Source organism: Notothenia rossii, assembly GCF_949606895.1.
Source record: "Notothenia rossii genome assembly, chromosome: 6".
NCBI classification, from domain to species: domain Eukaryota; kingdom Metazoa; phylum Chordata; class Actinopteri; order Perciformes; family Nototheniidae; genus Notothenia; species Notothenia rossii.
The window spans coordinates 25,210,081-25,234,657 of record NC_136909.1 but is presented as its reverse complement, the minus strand read 5'-3'; the positions used below and the strand labels follow the sequence as shown (position 1 = coordinate 25,234,657).

The 24,577-nt window shown below is 41.0% G+C and overlaps 3 protein-coding genes across 3 annotated transcripts; all 3 read right to left on the bottom strand.

Annotated features, from left to right (window-relative positions):
• Nucleotides 1-11: 11 nt before the first annotated feature.
• Nucleotides 12-2,145, bottom strand: cUnh22orf39 (chromosome Un C22orf39 homolog). The gene is made up of 3 exons (XM_079688896.1): nucleotides 1,944-2,145; nucleotides 1,063-1,230; nucleotides 12-895 (listed from the first exon to the last, which is right to left on the bottom strand). The coding sequence occupies exons 1-3, from the start codon at nucleotides 1,995-1,997 to the stop codon at nucleotides 764-766; spliced, it is 354 nt and encodes a 117-aa protein (XP_079545022.1). The 5' UTR covers nucleotides 1,998-2,145; the 3' UTR covers nucleotides 12-763.
• Nucleotides 2,146-2,278: 133 nt separating this feature from the next.
• Nucleotides 2,279-5,639, bottom strand: ufd1l (ubiquitin recognition factor in ER associated degradation 1). The gene is made up of 12 exons (XM_079688894.1): nucleotides 5,480-5,639; nucleotides 5,115-5,247; nucleotides 4,964-4,996; nucleotides 4,748-4,869; nucleotides 4,306-4,436; nucleotides 4,140-4,212; nucleotides 3,968-4,036; nucleotides 3,814-3,882; nucleotides 3,690-3,740; nucleotides 3,492-3,580; nucleotides 3,078-3,162; nucleotides 2,279-2,891 (listed from the first exon to the last, which is right to left on the bottom strand). The coding sequence occupies exons 1-12, from the start codon at nucleotides 5,480-5,482 to the stop codon at nucleotides 2,817-2,819; spliced, it is 933 nt and encodes a 310-aa protein (XP_079545020.1). The 5' UTR covers nucleotides 5,483-5,639; the 3' UTR covers nucleotides 2,279-2,816.
• Nucleotides 5,640-6,153: 514 nt separating this feature from the next.
• On the bottom strand, nucleotides 6,154-15,477 carry dhx37 (DEAH (Asp-Glu-Ala-His) box polypeptide 37). Its single transcript, XM_079688891.1, has 26 exons — nucleotides 15,144-15,477; nucleotides 14,880-15,049; nucleotides 14,533-14,645; nucleotides 14,079-14,433; nucleotides 13,846-13,994; nucleotides 13,636-13,728; nucleotides 13,196-13,292; nucleotides 12,782-12,895; nucleotides 12,444-12,660; nucleotides 12,078-12,176; nucleotides 11,941-12,011; nucleotides 11,688-11,823; nucleotides 11,515-11,591; nucleotides 10,727-10,959; nucleotides 10,456-10,567; nucleotides 10,254-10,360; nucleotides 9,793-9,981; nucleotides 9,443-9,567; nucleotides 8,635-8,751; nucleotides 8,245-8,417; nucleotides 8,040-8,154; nucleotides 7,675-7,812; nucleotides 7,472-7,566; nucleotides 6,827-6,900; nucleotides 6,630-6,727; nucleotides 6,154-6,541 (listed from the first exon to the last, which is right to left on the bottom strand). The coding sequence occupies exons 1-26, from the start codon at nucleotides 15,244-15,246 to the stop codon at nucleotides 6,465-6,467; spliced, it is 3,447 nt and encodes a 1,148-aa protein (XP_079545017.1). The 5' UTR covers nucleotides 15,247-15,477; the 3' UTR covers nucleotides 6,154-6,464.
• Between the last annotated feature and the right edge of the window lie 9,100 nt (nucleotides 15,478-24,577).

Below are 24,577 nucleotides of genomic sequence, written 5' to 3'. Positions count from 1 at the left end.
TGAAGAAAAAATAAAGTAAACATGTTTTTTATTGATCCAATAATTTTCAGCAGTTTGTCATTTCATGATAAAACTATAACCAAATACACATGGTAGAAAACTGCTAATGCTAAACTCCATATGGGTTGAACAGAAAAGCCGAAGTCAATTATACATACATTTCGTACAGTATATAATGTGTTCATCATGGAGGAGTATCTACAGCAAGTAAAAGAATACAGTGCTTTTGAGAAGTGTTGGTAGGGTAACTAGGGCCAACTCTCCGGTCAGATGCCATCAAAAGTGTTAGTACACTAGAGCAGCATCACTACCCAGGTCATTCTTAACTTGGATGGAATATATTAAATCTTGTGAATGTATCCATAGCATAAATAGACCCGTTACTCACCTTTTTTCACTTTTCTAAACCTGAAAACAAGGCGACTAATTTTTAAATGTCTTTATGGTGGGTCTGTTAGTGCAGTCAGCCTTTGATTCAGTTAAAACAAGCTTTGGAAAATGTAGTACTAATGATAGGAACATCCCAACACTGATTTAGCAGAGATCAGTTATTATTATCTAGTTGAATGGACTTATCACAATTGACCATGAGAGGCTGCCATTGACACATCTGTTTCCATACAGCAGCATCTACTGAGACAGTAGAGCGATGAACAGTCTCTCCGGCACGTGGTTCGAAACGATTTTTTCCGGTGACAAGAATATCAAATCTTCATGTAACTTGGTTGCCATGGGACCGAGACAGGAGGTTGATAGATACAGTTCAGGAGTTCTGAGGCTTTTCCTGGTTCAGGGGCAGGTGCCAGTCTCCGGGGGGTTCTTTCCTGAGTTCCCACACTGGGGTGAAGTTTCCCTGCTCTGCCACTCTGTCCCGCTCACTCTTCAGCAAGGCTTCCTGCAATACACATATATTATTTATTCAAAGGCTGATTTTCATTTGAAGATGTATTTTTCCAAGAGTTATTTTCGACAGCCTGGACTGTGTAAAAAGTTTGTTTTGATTATGTAGAATGGCAATAGTTTATCCTTGTCTGATAAAAATGTGACCTCCTGCAGCTTTACCTTAGCCTCGGCGCATCTGCGTTCCTCCCACGCTCTGCAGTCATTGTAGTCATTTTTCCACTGCTGGCAGGATGGAACGGTACCGTAGGTGTAATAGTGGTGAAAACCATTACCCCAGCTTACACAATGTTTGAATTCCTCCCAGTAGTTATCACAGGCTCGGGGCGGCTGTACCAACAGAAAAAAGCAGTGATCATCATCCAGCCAACTGGACACATTACTATCAGTCTCAGGTGTGTGACTGCATAACTTTTTCTGGTTACACTTGACAAGCTCATGTTAAATGGATGCAAAATGTGAGTGCATGAAAATGATTTACGTGAAGAAAAGTAAACGTTTTATTATGAAATGTCTTTCAAATTATTGAAAAATATGATATTTCTAAGACTTTGAGAACCAGGTCATTTTGAATATCAAACTGCTGGGAAATAAATACATTTGACTTTCAAAAAACTACGCTATTATTTAAAAAAAAGTTTAATTATTTCACAACTTATAGCATGCATTTGCCTAATATCATTAATATGATCGTCTTATTTATTTTAAAATGTACAGGTATTGGAGTAATGACTCATTGACTGACTATATTTTTGAAACGTTTACTTCAAATAAAGAAAAATAAACATCCTGAAGCTCCATCAGGTTACTTATGTTTACTCCGTTTCTGCTAAACCCCCACTTCTTCACTGACTTACATGTTATTGGTAGCTAGCTAAGGTTACTTGGCAATTTAGCAACGATAGCTAATCACCTTGCTAGGTATTTGGATCGTTGTTGGCACTTTTCACTCATTATCAGAACTAGTAAGAACAAGGCAGGATACAATTAATTAAGACATTAATTCAAGGCCCTTATTTCAAAGATAATATTTGATAAATTACCCTCCACGCTGCTTTTGCAGGTCGATCCATTGCTAGCTGGGCTAGCAAATACATAATATATACTTCCGGTTCGATTTCGTTTCACAATAAAAGACCAAGAATACAGTTCAACAGCCATAACCTTCAACTTAAGGTTACAAAACTCTCTTGAAAACATAACAATGAAACAACGTGAGTGATTAATACTAGTAAGTTAACATTAATGATTACTAACTAAACATCCCATAATTATAATAATAGTAACAATTGTGATGGATTATTTTAAAGCAAAACATATCAGTTTCATTTAATTTCCTTGTCATTCTACAACAACAACAACATTAAGGGACAATTCATTCATTTCAAACACAGTTCTTTATTTGTCTATAAATAAACCAAGGGAAACAGGACGAAAAAAAGAAAATCGGGCCTATTACTAAAAAAACTCAATCATAAAATGATGTTCAGTTAAAAACCAAAGAATTTAGCTATTATTGCTTCCATTTTATCAAAAGAATGCAAATCTGGATAGCAGCATATTTAAATTCAACTGTAAAAATGCAATAATTATGAAGAAAAGGGGGGGGGGATACTCTCATATCACAATTATACTTCACAAGGTATTCTTTGTGTTGGTGGTGTGGTGATATAATTATTTTTTATTTATTTCACAAACTCCAGACAGCATTATAAGGAGCTCAGCTTTTGTTGAGCAACATGTTACTGTCAGACCTTTAATAACATCAAATCCCAACTCAACAGCAACACCATTTCAAAGCGACAAAGAGTCAAAAACCGCATGGATCTAAAGTTCAGTTTTTTACTTTGCTGTTTAGGGGGACAATGTATATTGCGAGTCTCTGCATGCTAGCCAGTCTCTCCACGTGGGCTCCTTCAAGGCTTTCTTCCCTTTTTGCGTAGTGACTGTCCTTCTCCAGAGAAGGCGATGAATCTGTTCATTTCATCCTCCTTGAAGGAAAAATCATGTATTCAGAGAATTCAATTCAAATAAATAGAATAAATCACACAAATTGTTTAGATTAAAATGCCATGAAGAAAACTAGTTTGGTAGAAAAGAAAATAATGCTGAAATATTACAAATAGGGCCACGTTAAATATGTAAAAACATATGATGATGTCCACTGCGTTTCTTACCTCATCAAAAGCTTTCCTGGGCAGTGGCCTTGAGTTTCTGATGAAGGTGATTCTGCCAACTTTGTAATCGTAGTTAGGAATGCCTCTGTGAGATGAAGGTTTAGAGCTTTTGGTTAGTTATTTACACTGAAGGCTTGTAGAGTGGTTCACTGCTCAGTGATGTGTTGCAGAATGAGCATTGAACAGGGCAACAAAAGGTTCTGCACACAGGGTGGAAGGCTCCAACGACAAAATCCTGTTGACTTTTTGTTGAGCTAACCAGGGCTTCACCAACATCCCGGTTGGCAAACAAAAGACATCTCCACTTTAAAACTCAAACATTTTGCAGTTCTCATCATGAATAGTTACCATTATGTTACAATATTGCATTTTTAGGACACTTCATTTCCTAATGTAGAGAACACTGAACATCACCTTTTGATGTCACTTGGGTCAAGAGGTACAGGGCTGGGCTCTATCCCTTTTAATTTTCCATCCAAACGATTGCCATTGCCGGTAAAAGCCTGAGGAAAGGAAACCGATGAGAAGGTATAACATTAGCTCTAGTTATTACGGTTATCAGATGTGATAAGGACATTTATATGTCTCTAACCTACTGCACCATTTACTCACTCTAAATCCCAGATCCATGTCGGCGTAAGTAGTGGGATCTGCTTCCTCCTCCTGTGAAGAATTGAATTGAATCAATTTGTTCAGAGTGTAAATTGTACAGGTACTTTCAGACTCTGGTCCTTACTGTTGGTTCCTCCTGGTGCTGAGGTCGTCGCTCAGGCTCTTTGTAACCCAAAGGAGCATCAAAATCCACCTGAGAAACAGGGTGGAAACATATTTAAACTGGAGGAATAAACAGAATCATTCACTGTTGTCTTCGATTGTATTATGAATCTTACGTTCATATCGCACTCGATGATAGACACTGCTTTATCTGGCTTAGTCTCCATGACTCGCAGCTCATAGATCTGAAACAATAAACCGATTACATTAGCAGAGGTATAAGGTAGAAAGTAATATAGACAAAAACATTCAAATATTAGTCCAATACTACTTTTCAAGCTAATTCACCTTTTCATTGTAGTTGATAGCGACGACGTCACCAGTTGTCAAGCAGGCAAAGTTTCTCAAAGCATTCTCCAGTCTGTAATAAAGTGACAACTTACTTAATCTTTATAGTTAAAGATATAAAGAGAGAAAAAAAGCCAATTTAACATTCATAACAGATATTTCTTACACTGCCTTGGGGTTTGTAATGTCCAGGAAATCAGGGCTCTGTGGCTGGAACTTTGAGTAGGTGGCCACCATCAGGTTAACGCTTTCCACTTGGACCAGACCTCCTTCTTCTAGTAGAAGATTCTGCATCATCTGTAATAAACAAAATAAAGCAAATCATCAGCTTTCCTGATGTATAGTCTTATGAGAGATATGTATTTATTTGTATGAATGTCTGGTAGACAAAGGTGTGGTTAAGGCAAGGTCAGAAGTGTCGTCAAAGTTGGCGTTAGGTGATGGCTTCTCGAAACAGGAAGGAGAGGTTGCTTTCACCAAGGTGACATCGTTCACATTTAATTCAGCATTTAGCATAGGAGCTTAAAATTACATCCAAACTGAACAGAGTGCATTTAATCAGTAGCAGGGAACAATTCAGTTATTGACACTTATCCTGTTCCTCTCACCCAGTGTGGCAGGTAGCAGATTCCCTCGTCTGCCACAAACTCCAGTACGCCACAGTGTGTCATTCTGTCTGAGTTCTTGTTGGTCAGCTTGAACAGCATTGGATAGGTGATGTTAAGCCTGCCTGTTCAAGGAAAAGGAGCAGAAAGGTGAGACTCGTGGAAGGTTTATACAGGACTTTTATGGTGAAAAGGTGTGTGATTTTATTTTCCACTTACTGAGCTGGTCGAGAGCTGAAGGTGGCATTATGACTGAAAAACAAGCCGTTTATTAGAAAAGACCTCGCTATGTATTACACATTCTTCTTCTTATTCTGTTTATTTTATTTACAGTTAGTACAAGGAAATATTTTGTGTCAATAATACTTACTTTTGCCTCCTTTCTCCACGTCTGAGCGGTCGTTGGGACCGGCCAGCATGGACACCGAGTAGCATCGGTACTGAGTGGAGAAGCGGTTCTGAAAGCCCCGGGACAACGGGTGATCGAACACGTGGAACGAAAACTGTGGGACAAACCAAATCCTTTATAAAACACACATGTTGATCTGATAGCGTTTACGTGAACTTATACCATGAAAGTTAACTCTTTGGCTACATGAACGCAGGGATCCAATCCCATCATGACAGGGCAGCTTGTTGTTGTTAGCCGCTGGCTAGCTAAACTGCTCCAAGTACGGTTTGTTTTGATATAAATGTATCGTCAACGTTGGACAGAATCATTGAAGTGTCACTCACCATGTCGACAGTTTAGGTCTTTAGTTGTCAAACTACTCAAATGACAATGTCTGTTTCTGTTTTCCTATTTTAAAGTTTAACGTTTTAAGCCGTGAATGTCCACTGTTGTCTTCCGTTTCTTCCGGAAGTGGACGAGCAGCCTCAAGGATATGACATGAAAGACGTTAGCCAATCAGCAGTCCATTTGGCGAAGTCCCTCCCCTTCCGGTGGACCTCCATGGGACCTTATTTCGGACAAATTATGTATTGAAGAGAGAGATTATCTTTCTATCCCGTTTGAATTGTGCCACGAATTACACATATGATGTTTGTCAATCTAAAAGATAATTTTGCAAGTCAAAAAAATAATAATGTGTCGTAAAACTGTGAAGTAACACATGTGTTTTGTGTGTAATTCATGGCACAATTCAAACGGGATCAAAAGATAAGTTCTCTCCATTGACTTCAATGTATTATTTTTCCGAAATAAGGTCCCATGATGCGGAAGTAAGTGGGCGTGACTTCGCCACTCTTTCGTGTTTATATATCTACACACTCATATTTCTCTGTCTTCACATCATCATTAATATTCTTCATAACTAGTCAACTGGCATTAATGTGAAATAATGTTTGGTAATCAAGTCCAACCAGTTACACACATACATACTTCATGAATAAATGTCACACCAGCCTCATTCAGAGCCACACCGTTTTAATGAGTCTTATGAAGACCAAATCAGAAAAACATAATTGACAGCATGTCACTGATTACATGTTAAAAGCCATTAAAGAGCTCTAGATGAAAACTGTACAAGTCACAGATAGAGTATATAAAAAACTGAGAAAAGGCAGTTGTGGTGTGGTTCATTTTGACATTTTCTAAATCCAGAAGTCTGAAGATGCCTTCTGACGTAAAGAAGGGAGTTTTACCGATCTGAAGATCAACACAAATATCTCATCAAGTGTGTAATAATGTTTTCTGCCTTCTTATGTTAGATGAAAGCCTTCAGATCGGAGGCCAACTTTTGGCTACTTCTTGATGCATGGCTTCCGGTAACCACTGGCAGTATGCAGACAACAGAACTGTAGGAAGAAAACATACACTTTCAAACAACAGAATTAAATGTCAAGAAGGGTAATCGAATAAGACACAGGCACATTAAATCCTCACATTTTTCGTTATCTTTCCAGACAGAGAGGAGGGCATCCCTGCAGTCTACCCTCTTTGACACCAACACTCCCAGCAGAGCCTCCGTCCTGGGCTGCAGCCTGAAGAAGCGAAGCAAAACACAACAGTAGGGCAAAAGTTCTTCCTTTAAACAAGGCAGCGTGTTGACTGCAGATCAGTGTGTGAGAGTATCAACTTACTTTGCCCATGATTTCAGCATGATGGATGGGTTTGAGAGAAGGTGGGTGCCGTTTTTCTTCAGTTTAGGACAAACCTGCAAAACCGACAGAGAAGATGTTACTACAAACAAATGACTAGTTTCTATAATTTTCACAGCTTTTAAAAAAAAAAGTTTTAGTTGAATTTTAGCTTCTTATTTTAAACTTTAGGATATTTTTTGGGTGGAATACATAGAGAACCATGCAGATGGATAAAACATGTCAGTATAATCCGTTTATTTATATAAAAACAATAATCTAAAAAGGTATTGTGTTCAAATATTTAAGAATGTTAAAAACATTTCAGCTCTTTGAATTTGATATACACTATGTATTGTTTAGATTTGTAAAGATTCATTTATTTGTCTTATTTCATTGGGTTTGGTATTGGGATGATAAGTGTAAACTGTTTTATTTGTTTTATAGAGTATATATATTTCTTGAATATGCCTAAATATTGGTATGTAAAGTAGGAAGGAAATACATTTTTTGCCAACAGCTGGAGATCCAAAAAAGCTGAAAGTAAGGAGGAGGCTCAATCGTTATTGAGGCTACTTATACTACAATCATTTAATTATTTTGGCCATTATCAGTGACCACGACTGGTTTTAGGTTTTCCTGCAGTACCTGTCCCTCAAGCAGAAACTTGGAGAACAGTTTGTAACGCTCCAGTCCTTCTGGATATTCCTTCTCCACTGCTGGCAGCGGCCAAGCTATACGGACTGCAAGAGAAACACAACAATTACATAATGTAAGCAGGTTGACAATGGTAGCTCTCAATGTATTTTATACAGTAGTTTCTGAGCTGTGCTCAGCAGTAGAAAACTTACAGAAGGTGCTTGAGCAGTGACATTTGATGGTGCCGGTGGACGAAGAGAACCACGGTGACGGAGACTCCAGAGGGGAGCCAAAATGACAATACTGAGGCAGAAGCTCGGGAATCCACTCGGCTTCTACTGCTGACACACCTGATGGAGACGGAAAGACAGAAGACATTTCCCCAGGTGAGACCATCGGCCTGCAAATCTAGATGTTTCAATGCAGACTACTCATAACACATTTCGTTCTGCTGTAATCTGGCAGTTCATAAATGTGTCAACAGTATTTTCACACAAATAAAAATATTGTTGAAAATAAAAGTTGCCCATGACATCTACAATAATTAGGAATTATAATTGGCTGATTTCACATTTACCTCTCATGTACATCTTTGTGGTCTCCATGATCTCCTGATAAACGAGGAACTCCGGCAGCGTTTTGAAGAGCGCAGAGTGGGGATGAATGAAAACCGGGTCGTCCAGAAGAGGCGTCTGTTACCAAACACAGAGAAAGGTAAGAAGGTGAAGAAGAGCAGTGATAGACTCTCCTTAGTCAAAATTACAGGTCTCAGAACAACTTGCCCTGTATGCCATCTTCCATTTTTGGTCGAGTATATCTTCTGCCTGTGCTCGCCGTGCAAGATGGTCTCCCAGTCCAGCCAGGACAATCTGCCGCAAGCACACCACCTGATGCTCTGTGGGCGGGGCCATCTTTGGATCCACAAACACTCCCACCTCTGGACACACCGAGTTCACTGAGGAGAGAGAATGTCAATGATTCTCTTGTGTCTGGAGAACATTATGTGTCAGGTTTTCTCTGTGTGTGTGTGTGTGTGTGTGTGTGTGTGTGTGTGTGTGTGTGTGTGTGTGTGTGTGTGTGTGTGTGTGTGTGTGTGTGTGTGTGTGTGTGTGTGTGTGTGTGTGTGTGTGTGTGTGTGTGTGTGTGTGTGTGTGAGTGAGAGTTAAGTTTACCTGCGTTGGTAAGTTGTCCTCTGAGCCTCCTGATCTCCACCATGGCTTTATACCTCAGGCCGTTCTCCTCGCAAAACTTCGGAGTACAACCAGCAAATTCACAAGCTCCCACAGCACCTGTTGTCACATGTATGTATACAGAAATATTAGTAAAACCCCATCACTGTCATGAAAACTTTCTCTACAATATTGTTTGTATATTATGCATTTGTAAATCTAATTAAAATGCTGCCCTTAACTCTGTGAAGTCTCTAAATGTTTTGCTTATGCATATTCTCTGCATCAGTTTCAGTTAGACTTCTAATCAAATATCTCCTGATGTTAACTCTCACCCTGAAATCCCAGCTCATGCTGTAACCTGGAAGTAATGGGTGTTTTTGAACTTCGTTATCAAACCCTAACGCAGCTTCCACACGGCAGCGTGCGTTGCCGGCGGGCGTGTCTGAAACTCGACCAACAACCATGATTTAACATGAATCTCCCGCCCCGGACACACAAGCACGCGATTTGATTGGCTAGAGCTTGTACTGGCATATGATTTGATTGGCTGACTCTTCCGCCAAAGCTTCAAAAGTTGAACATTGCAAAACTTTTGAAGCGAGCAAACCGAAGCAACGCTCCCACAATGCAGCTCCCACAATGCAGTTCGGCAAAGCGTGACATCACCCCATTCAAAGTGAATGGGCAGAAGCGTTGAAGCTTCAACGCGCGCCACCGTTTGGACGGGCCGTAAGAGGTTTGACCTAGAAAATTAAGCTTCCGACTATAAATTCGCCAGCATTTCCACCTAAACAATACTTAAGCTTACCCAGCATGACCATGAGGTCCCCCAGTAGGAGGGACGCTCCTTGCCCAGCCCACAGCCTCCTCATTTGGTTCAGCCGAGCTCGGCGCTGAGCAAGCTTCACGCTCTCATCTTCACTAGCAGCAGTTCTAGGGGGAAAAAAAAGTTATGAGTAAAAAGGCAAAATGAAGTATGCATGTAAGAAGATTACTGAACCTTAAATATGATGCATGTCTTCCTTTTAAAGTTTTAAAGTCATTTTAAAAGTTTGTCATAAATCTGTGCCTTTCTGAAGTAACAATTTCTACAAGCAAGAATTTGGTAGTTTTGATATTCTACAAACAGATATCATGAGTGGTAACATGTGTCCTCACCTTTCTAGGTCTTCAAAGATCTCCCTGACTGTCATGGCTGCTACCACAGCGATGACGTAAGGAAGGCAGTCCTGCTGCTGACCAAGAGCTAACATTTTAGCGTAGCGTGGTGCCACAGGGAACGAAGCCATTGCTCTGCCCAGGGGGGTGATGGGGCAGCTCAGTCTTGCTAACTCCATCTGTTTCAAACTTATACAAAAAAAAATAGAGTTAAGACAAGGGAGATCACAATGGACAAAAGAAAATATGAATAAAATGTCCAAATACAACGGAATATTCTCTCAAATCATGTCAAATAAAATCAAACCACTTGCTTTATTTACTTCTTTTTTTTGTCAGTATCTAAGCAGAAACCACTATCCCTCAACTTTACCTAAACTGTTATAATAAACACTTATTGAATCCAGGTAAGCCAGTTGGTATTGTTTAAGGCAGGGAGACGTATCTTCAGATTTAGCTACCTTCCAGTGCGAAGCGGCTCTTTCAAAGCTCCCAGTGAGACTAACAGCTGCTCTGCTGCCACAAGAGCCTCTGTAGAGGGAGACGTGGGGAAGGGGAAATTCACCACCTGCACAAAGAGAAAACATGAAGCTGTTTTGAAAAAGTGAAGCATTAAAATAAGAAGAACGCTGGTAAGTTAGAGTTGTTCCTCATTTTACTGACTTTATCTATGTTGAGGTCCTTCATCTGTAAAACCAGGTCCTCCACAGGCCGGCGGGTGATCTCTGCCTCTGAGAACAAACTGAAGTCTCCAAATACTGCAGACGAGTACAGCCTGCAGGAACAAAGAGAAACATTTGTGAATCCTCAAGTAAAGAAATGCACATGAGAGGCAAGCAACTCCAAATGAATTATTCTTTAAATCAAGGTCGATGTAATTCAGATAGGGACTTTCAATAATTCTGTGTCACAGTCAGAGTTTTCCAGTCCTGACCTATAGCAATGTCCCGGCTCTGTTCGTCCCGCTCTGCCTGCCCTCTGATTGGCCGAGGCCTGTGAGGTCCATGAGATCTTGAAGGACGAAACTCCGGTCACTCGGTCATAGAAACGTTTCTTAACACGGCCACAGTCAACCACGTACTTGATGCCCGGGATGGTCAGAGATGTCTCGGCCACGTTGGTGGCTACCACACACAGACGAGCTCCAGGTGGAGGAGGCCTGAACACCTGCAGTCAACAAACACACACACAAAGATATCACATGTTACACGTTGTTTACTGTGGTGCGTCGTGTAGTGCTCCTTCAGCTTCAATACTTACAATTGGTATGGAAAAGAGAGTTTTTGACTGGGGGATGATAATTGTGATCTTTGAAACTCACCTTGTAACGTACATTAATTATAACTAGTAGTATTATTATTAGTAACCATTATTGCAGTAAAATCACTCTTTCGCACAACAACATACACCTTATCAACAGTCCATGTTGATTCATAAAAAAAGATAAGTCTTTCTTGTATATTAGATCTTCAATTTAAACTTTCTAAATTTCCCTGAGTTTCATGAATGTAATAGTTCCCTAAAGACTTTATGGAATATGTTGATAGAAATGGGGCCAAGCAGCTGCATATTGAAACATTACAAAGTAAGCTTAGGTCCATAGTGGACATTTATAAGTATACATCTTTAAGTCTATCCAGGACACCGAAACATGAGGGAACCTGTACTACAATATTTTACTGCAAATAACAGGATTGCTTTGACACAAGATATTAATCTCACCTTGGCCTGCTGCTCTGGGTCCAACAGAGAGTACAGAGGGAGAACATAGAGAGGAATGGAGGGGTCAGCCTTCACCTCTGCAGAAACAAAACACAGCAGAAGACACACAATTAGTAAAAGCCAACATTAAATCCAACTTGATTTAAAGAAAAGAATTATTTGTTATCACTTGCCTGTGCTGGCGGGATCGTCTCCGAACTCCAGATTGGAGCCGCCATACTCTTCGTCTCCGATCCCCGCATCTCTGTCTTCATCACCTTCATCCACCGGGAGGGCGGAATAGTTATCCAGATCGATGCGAGGCAGAGACTGTAGACAAAGGTAACAGCCTTAAAATGTGCACACAAGAAATATCAGCAGAAGACAAAGGTCGCTGCAGAACAATTGAAATTAGTTTTAGGGGCATTTCACTCAAAGTAAACTCACAACAGTCTTCTTCTGTTTGGTCTTCTTAAACGTCCTCATTGCCTCTGAGGTGTCTGCGTCCTCATCTTCACCTAAACACAAAAGAACGTAAGCATATAAAGTCAGAGTTGAGCAAACAGGAGTTGTGTTAGACTCACCATTAGTAGTGTTACCCCTCCTGAAGGGAAAAGCTTGTCTCAGTTGTCTGCACAGATTGTTAACCTCTGCCTGCCCGGTCAGAAACACCAGGATACCACCTGAAGGACAGAGACGTGGCATTAGGGTGGTGGTGAGGGTGAAGGTTAAACTCCAGAAAACTGCTTTACAAACACATATATTTATGCCTACAAGCTACAAAGACTCATTTCTTTCTTAAAAATATGTAACTTTCCCCTGAATCTACTTGAATAAATAAGAGTTCATGTTTAAGGTCATGTAAGAGCCCCAATACTTCAATTCAGTTTTGTTGTAAACAAAGTAAAAGTAGTAAGTATAACATTTGGGGAAACATGTCTTGTGTGCACCTGGAGGCAGCATCCGGTGGATCTTGCAGGATTTTTGGAAAACTTCTCCGGTGTAATCATCCATCGGGGTGCGTTTGTTGAAGTGTATAGAGACGGGGAACTGGCGAGCTTCCACCTTAATGACAAGTGGCGGCGTCCGGAAAAGCTTTGTGTTTTCTGTGAAGTCCTCCACTCGTAGAGTAGCCGACATGACCAGCAGCTTCATGGGCAAACCTTTCTGTGGAGACACGAGGGGGGGGGGTGGGGGAGCAGGGAGACCAAATAAAGAAGGTAGGTTAATTGTCAAGCATGCAGTCGGTAATATTAGCTTTAAATATATAATAAATACACCCTCTCACCTTGTTCCTGAGCGGGACAATACGAGACAACAGTCCAATGAGGATGTCTGTGTACACACTCCTCTCGTGCGCTTCGTCTATAATTATCACACTGTATCTCTGGAGCAGGAAATCCTATCAGACAAGACAGAGACACTGAATATATTGAGGGAACATCAGGGGAATACAAATAAATGAAATGACAATCAAATGCTTTCCCATTTCTCTAAATGAAAAATCCTCTACAGAGGAACCTTATTCAAATGTAGATTATTTAATAAAGCAAAGATCCAAAGAACATGCTGTGTGCGGCTCTCAGTAGAATGAAGGAGAGCAGTAGTTACCTTTATTTGGAATGGAATCAGAAATACCAGTAAGCTAAAGTCTGTATTGTTTACTAAATGTTTTTAAATCAATGGAAAAGAACGAGGATACCTTCTGAATCTCCTTCAGCAGAACACCATCTGTCATGAACTTGATCTTGGTATTGCCGGTCACGTTCCCCTCATATCGAATCTGGTAAGACACCACCCTAAACACAAACGCACAAACACGTATCATACAATTAAGTCTGTATACTTTCTAAAAGTCTAGAAGAGTAATTTCTAGATAAATCGACTTCAAATGTAGTCTCAAAAATGTCATAATATAGTGAAAATCTAAATCTGAATTAGAAATACTTTAATAATCCCAGGGGGTGAAATGGTTTAATGTTTATCCCAATTTTTTAAAAAGTCAAAGCTGATCTGTCTTTTTTTATTACCCAAAATCCAAGGATATTCAGTTGAATATAACCTAAAACATAGTTGGAAAATCATTGCAGAACTCATTGGTTGTGAGAAGCTAATGTCAAACATTTCTGGATTGAAAATTACCGTGTTGACAGGTTCATCTCTTTAGCCACTCTTTGGGACATGCTGACAGCTGCTACCCTTCTTGGTTCTGTGATCCCAATTATTCCACTGCCACTGCGGAAAATCAGAACGATAACATTACCATAACCACATGACATCACAAATAAATATGCATCTATATGTAAAACATTTTCCTAAAACAATATCAGCACCATAGAGAGGAATCCTTACCTGGCATAGCCGGCTTCATACAGAAACTGAGGCACTTGAGTTGTCTTTCCACTTCCTGTCTCTCCACAGATGACGATAAAGGGGTTTTCTCTCACTGCCTCCATGATGATCTGCTCCTCCGCCAGCACAGGCAGCTTCAGACGAGCCTCCTGCAGCAACAGATTGAAATATGTTAAGTTACCTAACAAAAAGGACCCATCTGTCTGAGTGGCACACCTTTTATTTTCACCCACCTGTATTTCTGGTAATCTGTTCACAGGAATGAAGACGGCTGGCTGCGACAGCATTTTGTTTTCAACTTTCTCCTGATTTGATATGTTCTTCTCATTCTGTCCATCTTGTTCTGTTTGATGTGGTTTTTCCTGCACCTCCTGTTTGTCTTCTGTCTCCTGAGGTGGAGCGGCCGTCATCTCTGTGGTCTCAGTCACTTCTTCCTCCTCCTCCTCCTCCTCAGATGAGGTGTCTAGATCACTGCTTTCTTCTACCTCATCTTCATCCATCTCTTCTTTCCATTTTCTTTTTCTGTTTGCTCCACTGAGACTGCTAATCTTTGGCGCAGACTCTCCATCCTTTATTTCATCTGGTAACCTAAAAATAACCAGAAAAATATAAAGACCACGAACTTCACCTTCTCTATATACTTACAAAGAAAAACATGTTGCTTATAGATGACCTTGGTACACTTACTGTTTGGTCTGGTAAAGTTTATCTCCTGTTCCCAGTTTGGACGTGGTGTACAGCAGCCTGAGTTCAGACTCTGGGACCTGCACTTCGGCCAGTTTGGTCAGGATGTCTGCTCTCTGTGCGGGACAGACAGACGGACAGGTGAGTGGATTAAGATCTCTGTTGGCAGTCACTAAGTGATATTAACTTTCGATAATAAAGGCATAACAATGCCCAAAAGAATGAAAATACATGTTCCTCTGATTATTTAACATTGAAAGGCTGTTCAAAGTTGGGTTAACCTGAATACAAAATATGGTAAAACCAGATTAGAGCTTTGTGTGAACCTGCAGCATCCACCTGTGTCTCACCTGAGATTTCTTGTCTTTGCGCTCCAGCACTTTCTGCAGCTCTTTCCTCTGCTTCTTGGTGAGGGGCTTCTTTCTGGAGAGAGGCGTCAGTGAGCCTTTCTTCTTCTTGGCTTTGTTGGCTGTGAGGACCAACGCGTTGCTCTGGTCTACTCCTTTAAGTCTGGACCCATCTGATGAAAACACACGTTACAAGCCAAACTAATTTACCTATCAATATAGACCAAATAATTTCACCAGCTTACAATGTTCTCTTCGAATGTTTACCTTGAAGTTCTACAACAACGTTTGTCTTCCCTTCCTCAGCTGGTTGTTGGGTGTCATTTTGCAGTCTTCCCTTCCAGTTGAATTTCCTCCTTAGTTTTCCCATTTTAAACTGACGTCTGGAAATAAATTAATAATGAAATTATGTATACAAAACCACCACCTGATGACTTTTTGTGTATAGCACCACGAGAAAGCTAAAAACGAGTTAACTTTATCTTAGTAGCATGAATTAATCGTTATGAATATCAAGTGAAGTACAAAGCTTTTGTTTGTATCAGGTGAAATTACAGCCGGTTATATTTGAACAGCTAACGTTTGAAAAATATTGCCTTGAACACACCTCACGTGTAAACACACAGCAGTCCATCAGCTATAACGGTCCGCCGCTCAACCCTTGACTGAGAAAGGTTCCGCAACAAAGAACAAATAATTTCCAATACAGTCCGAGTCAAGTTAGTGTACCTTCGTCTTAATTATGTTTTCTTTATTAAATCAGTAAACGGAAAAGTGACTAAAATGTTGTTGTTTTTTCTTTTGCTTAATAAATTGCCAAATACATCTTCTTTGGCGCGAGTGGAGGGGCTCTGTCGGAAGTAGGCTACTTTCAAAACAAAAGCACTTGATGACAGATAAAGGTTTTGAGATATTGTTGGAATTACAAGAGAGGCCGTTTAGACATGCTTAAATGCCCCCTCTCAGTGGCTATTTTTGATAAGACTAGCTTTGATGAGGGCTTTCATAATTCAGTACATTTGGAACTTGACGGATCAATAAAACCACCAGACTCAGGAATAGTTTTATTTCACAGGCCATAAGATTATTAAACACCTGAACTTTTTTAAGAACATCCATAAACATTCATCTGTTTGCATCTTGCAAATTATTTATTTATATTATATTCCATTTACTAGAGTCTTCTTGCACTATTTCAATTTTATTTGTATTTACTTCCACATCTCAAAACATTCTCGTGCACTATCTGTTTATTTGTTCTATGTCGTATTCATTGCACTGTTGAAGGAGCCTGTGTTTCATTGCCATATCTACACTGTAGCTAATTTACACATGACAATAAAGCCTTGAATCAAACAGAAAACGTTCTCAAAACACTAACGACGTATTTATTTTTAACATCTGTAGTAAGGTAGACAACGAGCTGCAACCAACCTTATGCCGACCGTCTACAAATTATAACTCCGACCTATTCCACAAAATAATTCGCTGTCATAAAGATCTACCAAAATCACTTCCCCTGTTGTACAGTTCAGTACTACCAAACTTCACACATTAATATTCTCTCTTTGGTTAAAATACTCAAATAGTTCTAAAAAATATGAATTTGCTCAATTTGGTTAATATTTTAGGCAGAAAATAAATAACTTCTCCGTGATACAGTAACGTGCTACCAATATCACTTTAAAACATCGATGGTCTACTGCTATTCCATCACGCTTTTTTAAATCAATATTATATTCTTAGCTTTGTCAAATGATTGCGGGGCGAATGGCAGGGTACCCAGGGGGCAAAACCCAATTTTTTGGGAAATCAGACATGGAATGTTGTAAAAGGTTTTCCACCAGAAATGATATCTAGGACCTTCAAGGATCACAACCTGGGTGGACAACCCGGTCAACTAGCTACTGGAAAGCTACAGTGAGGGTCCAAACAATGCAACCCCTATATAAAAAAAGTCAACAATTCTGGCTCGATCAGATGCCATCATTCCCTTTCTGATTGAATATCTCTGTGACAGTTCATGGTAAAGACAAACTGAGCCAACCTATTGAAAGAGCAGAACATAAGCTTGCAGATGATGCCTTGGTTAAGCATGTTATCAATAAGGCCACTAGATGAAACTGTGCCTTTTTTGTCTCTCCAAAGCGAAATCCATTTCAAGCAATGCACTTGTGGTCCTCTGGATTGTTTGCTGTGTTCAAAATGGGTAATAATTATAATAATAATAATAATAATAATAATAATAATAATAATAATAATAATAATAATAATAATAATAATAATAATAATAATACATTTGATTTATATAGCGCTTTTCCTGGTGATCAAAGCGCTCAACAAGCAAGTAAAGAAGAAAAATAACAACAAAAGTAAAAAGTGCTAAACTAGGTGGAATAAGGGTGAGGGGTTAGTGGATTAGGAGTTGAAGGCAAGAATGAAAAGGTGAGTTTTGAGGGATTGTTTGAATGATGTGAGAGTGTTGGCAGATTGGAGTAAATAAACTTCAAAGATTATTTATATATAAAATATTGAAGGGTTTACATTAATATACAGAAGGTTTACTGCCGATACTAATTTGAATTGATTCAATGTTTACAGATTTGCCAGCAAGTGAGAGGATTTTAAGCTAGCTAGCTAGCTAGCTAGCACTGTTACTGTAAACTACAATTCTTTAATAATTTGTAAATCAGTTTTACAGTGTTAACATTTAACAACCTATTAACCTGTTAAACCCCAAGCCTGTTTTTCAGGTCTCAGGCTCGAATCAATCAATCAATCAATCAATGTTTATTTATATAGCCCAATATCACAAATGTTACATTTGTCTCAGTGGACTTCACAGTTTGTACAGAATATCAGTATGACAATACGATACCCTCTGTCCTTAGACCCTCACATCGTACAAGGAAAAACTTCCAGAGAAAACCCCACAGTTTAAAGGGAAAAATGGGAGAAACCTCAGGGAGAGCAACAGAGGAGGGATCCCTCTCCCAGGACGGACAGACGTGCAATAGATGCCGTGTATAAATTGAAAAGATAATACATTTGCAACATAGGTAGTCCAAATGTTTGGAAATGCATGTGTGTATAATAAGAAGATGAATCCACGAGGATATCCATCCAGGACTTATGATCCAGGACCACAGCCACGACTCAAGATCCAGGACTCGCAATCCATGACACAGGACCGCAGGATCATCCATGACTCCGGATCCCGGCGTATATAGACACCAAAAAGAAAGAAATTTGGGGAAGCTGGGTTAATCGGAACATGAGAGTACACAGGTATAGACAGAGAGAAGGAAGAAGTAAGATGTCCCCCGACAAACTAAGCCTATATGAGCAAAACTAGGGGCTGAATCTAATCAGCCCTAACTATAAGCTTTATCAAAAAGGAAGGTCTTAAGCGCACTCTTAAAAACGGATAGGGTGTCTGCCGTCCGAACACAAACTGGAAGCTGATTCCACAAAAGTGGAGCTTGATAAGAAAAGGCTCTGGCTCCCATTGTACTTTTAGAGACTCTAGGAACAACCAACAACCCTGCATTCTTGGAACGCAATGCCCTAGTAGGACAATAGGGTATAATGAGTTCTTTAAGGTAAGATGGCGCCTGCCCATTAAGGGCTTTGTAGGCGAGAAGAAGAATTTTAAATTCTATCCTGTGTTCTATAGGGAGCCAGTGTAAGGCAGCCAGAACAGGAGTAATGTGGTCCCTTTTCCTAACTCTGGTTAGTACACGAGCTGCAGCATTTTGAATCAGCTGAAGCGACTTGACTGACTTCTTGGTACACCCTGATAATAAGGAGTTACAATAATCCAGCCTTGAAGTAACAAATGCATGGACTAGTTTCTCTGCATCGTTTTGAGGCAAGATATGCCTGATTTTTGCAATGTTACGTAGATGGAAGTAGGCGGTCCTTGAAATTGATTTTATGTGGGTGTTAAAGGATAAATCCTGATCAAATATAACACCAAGATTCCTTACAGTCTCACTGGAGGCCAAATTAATGCCATCCATAGTTAATATATCTTTAGATAATTTGTTTCGTAGATTCTTCGGGCCAAGTACAATAACTTCAGTTTTGGTCGTGTTTAACATCAAAAAATTGAAGGTCATCCACGTTTTTAAGTCCTTGAGGCAGTCTTGAATTTTATTTAGATGATTAATTTCATCAGGCTTGATTGATAAATACAGTTGAGTATCATCCGCATAACAATGAAAGTTTACAGAATGATTCCTTATAATATTGCCTAACGGAAGCATATATAGGGTGAACAAAATAGGTCCAAGCACTTAGCCCTGTGGCACTCCATGGCTAACTTTGGTTTGCATGGAAGATTCATCGTTGACACGTACAAACTGAGAGCGTTCAGATAGATAGGACCTAAACCAGCCTAAAGCAGTTCCCTGTATGCCAACTAAGTGCTCTAGTCTTTGCAATAGGATATCATGGTCGATAGTATCAAATGCAGCACTAAGATCGAGCAAGACAAGAATAGAGACAAGTCCCTTGTCAGAGGCTATTAGAATGTCATTTGTGACTTTAACCAGAGCTGTCTCTGTGCTATGTTGTGTTCTAAAGCCAGACTGAAAATCTTCAAATAAATCATAGTTTTTTAAGTAATCACACAGCTGTTTTGCGACTGCTTTCTCAATCAATTTTGAGAGGAACTGAAGATTAGAAATAGGTCTATAGTTGGCTAAAACCTCTGGATCGAGGTTGTGCTTTTTAAGAAGCGGTTTTACCACTGCTACTTTGAATGATTGTGGAACACAGCCTGATAATAAAGACATATTCATAATATTTAATAAAGAAGTGCTAATTAATGGAAAAACTTATTTTAACAGCTTAGTTGGAATCGGGTCTAAGATACACGTTGATGGTTTAGAAGAGAGAATCATTGAATTTAATTGTTCAAGGTTTATGGCTGAAAAGCATTCTAGTTTACTATCTAGTGTAATATTAGAACTTACGTTTCCGGGAGCTGTTGATAACACTATACTGGTCGAAGGCAAGAGGTCATTGATTTCGAAAATGACATTCCCAGAACAAATGACCATATCTTCCCTTCTAAAAGGGGAAAATTAATAATATTTTTTCTCAAAGTAATGATAAACCTGTGAGTTGGATGTAGAAAAGTCAGAATCAATATATATGTTTTTTATAAAAAAAAAAAATTCAGATTGAACATAGTAAAAAACTATAAATGATAGTGTCCGTCCAAATATTATTTTTTACTTATAGTGAAAACCAACCTTGAATGATGGGATGGTAGACTAAAAGGGTTAGGAATCCAAAGTACAACATATAATAAGTACCCTGTATCAAGATTGATGCAAAACAAGTGACATTTGACCTTTTTAGAGAGGTTTAGCAAAAAAAACTCCACCTCCGCCGTTTCTCTGGAACCTTCTTTCGTGAGAAGGCTGACTACTACCAAACCATGCTTGCTCTCAGGATCCTCAGTGAGGCCATGTGGCGCTTGTACTGGCAAGCATTTGAGGCATGTGCAGCAGACAGAGAAACACCACACTGGCAGTCATAAGTAGAAAATGTTGTGAAGATGTTGTTTGAGAAAGACACCACTGCTACTGAGAAGTAAGAGATCATCCTGATGTCACGTCCACAGATATCAATCCTACAAGAACAGATGTTACTTTTCCAGGAATCTCTGAATGAGCACCCTACTGCAGTTTTCTGGTCAATCTTTCTGGAGATGTCAGACATTCTCCACAGGTTCATCTACTACCAGCGGGAAGGTTACTGGGCAGGAGATCTCTGTGAATCAGCATGGATGCTACCTTACCTCACTGCAGCAGGACACTACAAATATGGGCAGCAGTCTTTGCCTCTGTATTTGGCTGAGATGAAGAAACTGCCAGAGACAGCCACAGAGGCACATGAAGCACTGATGGCAGGTGCATTTGTTGGAAGTAGAGCAGATGGAAACCACAATGGTGTCTCTCCTGACATGCTTCTGGGGCAGACATATAATGCAGATGCCAAGGAGGCAAGTGGTCTGGATGGCATTACACTCAATCGTGCTGCCAGGATGAAGTGGGTCTACACAAAACCACTCACTGCAGCTATCTCTGCAGAGCTCAAGTCTATGCTGCACCTTCCTCCACGCCTCACCAAGTCACTGCCCTTCTGCGCATGACCCAGATCATTGCCAGTGGTGAGAGAACTCAACATTGTTGACTTCATAGGCAACCACGAGTGCAGTGACCTTCCCCCATCCCTCTTCCAGGAAGATGGCAGAATGAGTACAGGGACCAAGGCGAGCCTTGTGAAGATCTTGAAAGAGAAAACCAAAGTAAGCATGTAGTGGAAATTTCTTATGTTACCTTATATGCTAAAACCAAATGCTCCTAAAAGCATTGTCCGACACTACTGTACCATTTCTTGATATGTGCTGTTTTCTCTGCATACTCTAATGAGGGTTATTATTCTCAAGCGCTTCAAGGCCACAGAGCTGATTTGGCAGACTATGTTGAAACTACTCCTCTTCACACAAAGTTTGAACTTCCATATTCTGATACTCCTCTTCACACTAAGTTTGAACTTCCATATGCTGATAAAAGTTAGACTTTCTGCAGCTCAAGGACACAGGTGTCTAATAGCGATATGAGACATCCGTGTGAAAGCAGATTTCTGAGTCGTTCCGCCATGCTACACAAAACTCTGTCTGACCGCCATATCTTGTATATAAGCTTTGCTATTCTGTGACTATTGCGCACACTCCTGCAGACTATCCTATACTCTGTGAGACCTGTGCCTTTGAATCTTCAAATAAATAACCAACAAGACAACGCTGTTTGCTTTCACCAGTTTATTATTGATTACTCTCATTGTACATCTTTACAGTATTGACGAGTTTAAAATATCCACAACAAGCAGCATCCATGATTTGCCTCAAGACTGCCTCAAGACAGCAGTAGTCGTAGATGCCATGTCCGTGATACGACACTGGTCTTTCCACACAGGTGAAGGATTTGGAGTGATCACTGAGCGATACAGGCACCTGCTGCTGAATGATGTGCCTCCTGGCACTGACATCATACACTTCTGTTGTGACAGATACATTACAACCAGCCTCAAGTCAGCTGAGCAGGACACAGCTCTGGATCCAAAGGAGTTTTTTGCAGTGTCTGCTAACAAAGCAAACCTGCTGAGCTTCCTTTGTGAGAAGTGGTGTGCGGATGAACAACTGGAACCTGGTCTTGGCCCAACTCATCTCTACCTGGGTGGTGGATTCAAAGAAGAGACGAAGAGTGTGGTGCTCACAGCAGGGTCTATTATGGATGTTCCTGCTTTTGAATCAACACAGCAGGAGGCTGACACTAGGATCTTCCTCCACACTCTCTACAGTGTCCAGAATGAGGAAGTTGACAGAGTTTTCATACATGCCAATGACACCGATATCATTACCACATGCCTGAACTATGGTGCAACGCACCTCAGCGATCTAACAGAGCTGTGGGTGAGAACAGGCCAGAATGCATACCTGCCTAAACATAAAATGGTTTCGGTGCTGAGACCTTCTCAGTGTTGTGCCATGCCCTTCACCCACAGTCTGAGTGGTAGAGATACCACTAGTTATCCATATTTCACTGGCAAGAAGGCATGGTTCAAGAGCAGCATGAGTCTGGACATACCTGCACTTGAAGAGTTTGGTGAGAACCCTGCCGATGCCATAACAGATGACCTCCTCAATCAGGCACGAGACCTCACCATCACTGTGTATACATCCAAAGCGGATCACTTTGAGGGTTCTGATCTGGGCAAACTGAGAGCATACAAGTTCCTGAACGACAAATCAACGCTCCTAAAGCTACTACCAGGGCCGTGGGAAGTAGGGGTGCTGAGGGTGCTGCAGCACCCCCTGATGGAGGACAGGGAATCTGCACGTCCACAAGATTAAATGGAAATTAAATGGAAACCCGGTCTGGATCCCTCCTCCCTCAGTAATTACCGCCCCATCTCCAACCTCCCCTTTCTCTCTAAAACAATAGAACGCATCATCTCCAAACAACTTCACCGCCATCTCCAAAAAAATGACCTTTTTGAACCCCTTCAGTCTGGTTTTCGTCCTCACCACAGCACAGAAACGGCACTCATTAAAGTCCTCAATTCCCTCCTCACCTCTGCTGACACCGGTTCCCTCAACATCCTCATCCTCCTTGACCTGAGTGCAGCCTTCGATACCGTGAGCCACACCATCCTGCTTACCCGACTCCGGGATATCGGTATCGAAGGTACTGCACTCAGGTGGCTCCAGTCCTACCTCTCCGACAGATCCCACTTCATCTCCCTCAACAATCACTCCTCTACCACAGCTTCAGTCACCCAAGGTGTTCCCCAAGGTTCAGTACTCGGCCCCCTCCTCTTCATCATCTACATCCTCCCCCTTGGTCAGATTCTCCGCCATCACAACCTGGACTTTCACTGCTATGCTGACGACACACAGATCTACCTCAGCACCAAATCCCCCCACAACCCCCCTCTCACACACATCGAATCCTGTCTGACTGCAATAAAATCCTGGATGCAACACAACTTCCTCAAACTCAACAGCAATAAAACTGAACTCCTCCTCATCGGCTCCAAATCCACCCTCAGCAAAACCCCCAACCTGACACTCACCATCGATGGCACCCCTGTTTCCCCCTCCACCCAGGCACACAACCTTGGCGTGATATTCGACCCCACCCTCTCCCTCGACCCCCACGTCCGCCAAGTTGTAAAAACCTCATTTTTCCACCTCCGCAATATCGCCAAACTCCGTCCCTCTCTCACCCGCCCTGCAGCTGAGCGACTCATTCACGCCTTCATCTCCTCCCGCCTTGACTATTGCAACTCACTCCTCTTCGGCATCAGCACAACATCCCTCAACAGACTCCAGCGTGTCCAGAACGCAGCCGCCAGACTCCTCACCCACACCAAATCATGGCATCACATCACCCCGGTCCTCAAAGAACTCCACTGGCTTCCCGTCTCACAGCGCATTCACTACAAACTCCTGGTCCTCACCGATAAAGCCCTCCACCATCTGACCCCCCCTACCTCACTGACCTCCTCATCCTCTACCAACCACCCCGGTCCCTCAGATCCACCTCAGCCGGTTTGCTCTCAATCCCCAATGCCAAACTCCGGAGCTTCGGGGACAGAGCCTTCTCTGTGGCAGCCCCGAAGCTCTGGAACTCCCTCCCCCAAGACCTCCGTGAGTCTGATTCCCTCACCCTGTTCCAGTCCCGTCTCAAAACCCACCTCTTCAACTCTGCTTATCCTTAAACCCGCCCCTCCCCCCTCCGAACCAACATCCTCCTGACTGCTTTTCTGTTTTTGTTTTGTTTTTGTTTTTGTTTGTGTTTTTGTTCTTGTTTTGTTTGTCGACCTGACTCATAATGTAAAGCGTCTTTGGGTCTAGAAAAGCGCTATATAAATCCCATTTATTATTATTATTATTAAATATAATACAAAAAAACGAATTTTCAGCCCTGATGTAACAACATTCATAATTAAGTAAAGATAACACCCTTTTCACCCCGGTTACAGTTTCCATTTGCCCTGTACGATGAAAGTGGGGGATGTTGGCTTATCAGGCGCCCGCAGCTCACACACAGGACAGATATCAGCTGTCTGGACAGGACTGATAGCCAGATAGACTGAGAGGCTCAGTGAGGTAAAGGACT

Excerpts from the sequence above, each read along its gene's own strand:
- dhx37 (XM_079688891.1), bottom strand. The coding sequence starts at position 15,246 with ATGGGAAAACTAAGGAGGAAATTCAACTGGAAGGGAAGACTGCAAAAT. Across the intron at positions 12,012-12,077 it reads GAGGGGTAACACTACTAATG|GTGAAGATGAGGACGCAGAC; the intron begins GTGAGTCTAACA and ends TTTTGTGTTTAG. Across the intron at positions 10,960-11,514 it reads ACCCAGAGCAGCAGGCCAAG|GTGTTCAGGCCTCCTCCACC; the intron begins GTGAGATTAATA and ends TGTTGACTGCAG.
- cUnh22orf39 (XM_079688896.1), bottom strand. The coding sequence starts at position 1,997 with ATGTATTTGCTAGCCCAGCTAGCAATGGATCGACCTGCAAAAGCAGCG. Across the intron at positions 1,231-1,943 it reads CTGCAAAAGCAGCGTGGAGG|CCGCCCCGAGCCTGTGATAA; the intron begins GTAATTTATCAA and ends CTGTTGGTACAG. Across the intron at positions 896-1,062 it reads GCAGATGCGCCGAGGCTAAG|GAAGCCTTGCTGAAGAGTGA; the intron begins GTAAAGCTGCAG and ends TGTGTATTGCAG.
- ufd1l (XM_079688894.1), bottom strand. Across the intron at positions 4,997-5,114 it reads CGTGGAGAAAGGAGGCAAAA|TCATAATGCCACCTTCAGCT; the intron begins GTAAGTATTATT and ends CTTGTTTTTCAG. Across the intron at positions 3,741-3,813 it reads AGCACCAGGAGGAACCAACA|GAGGAGGAAGCAGATCCCAC; the intron begins GTAAGGACCAGA and ends AATTCTTCACAG.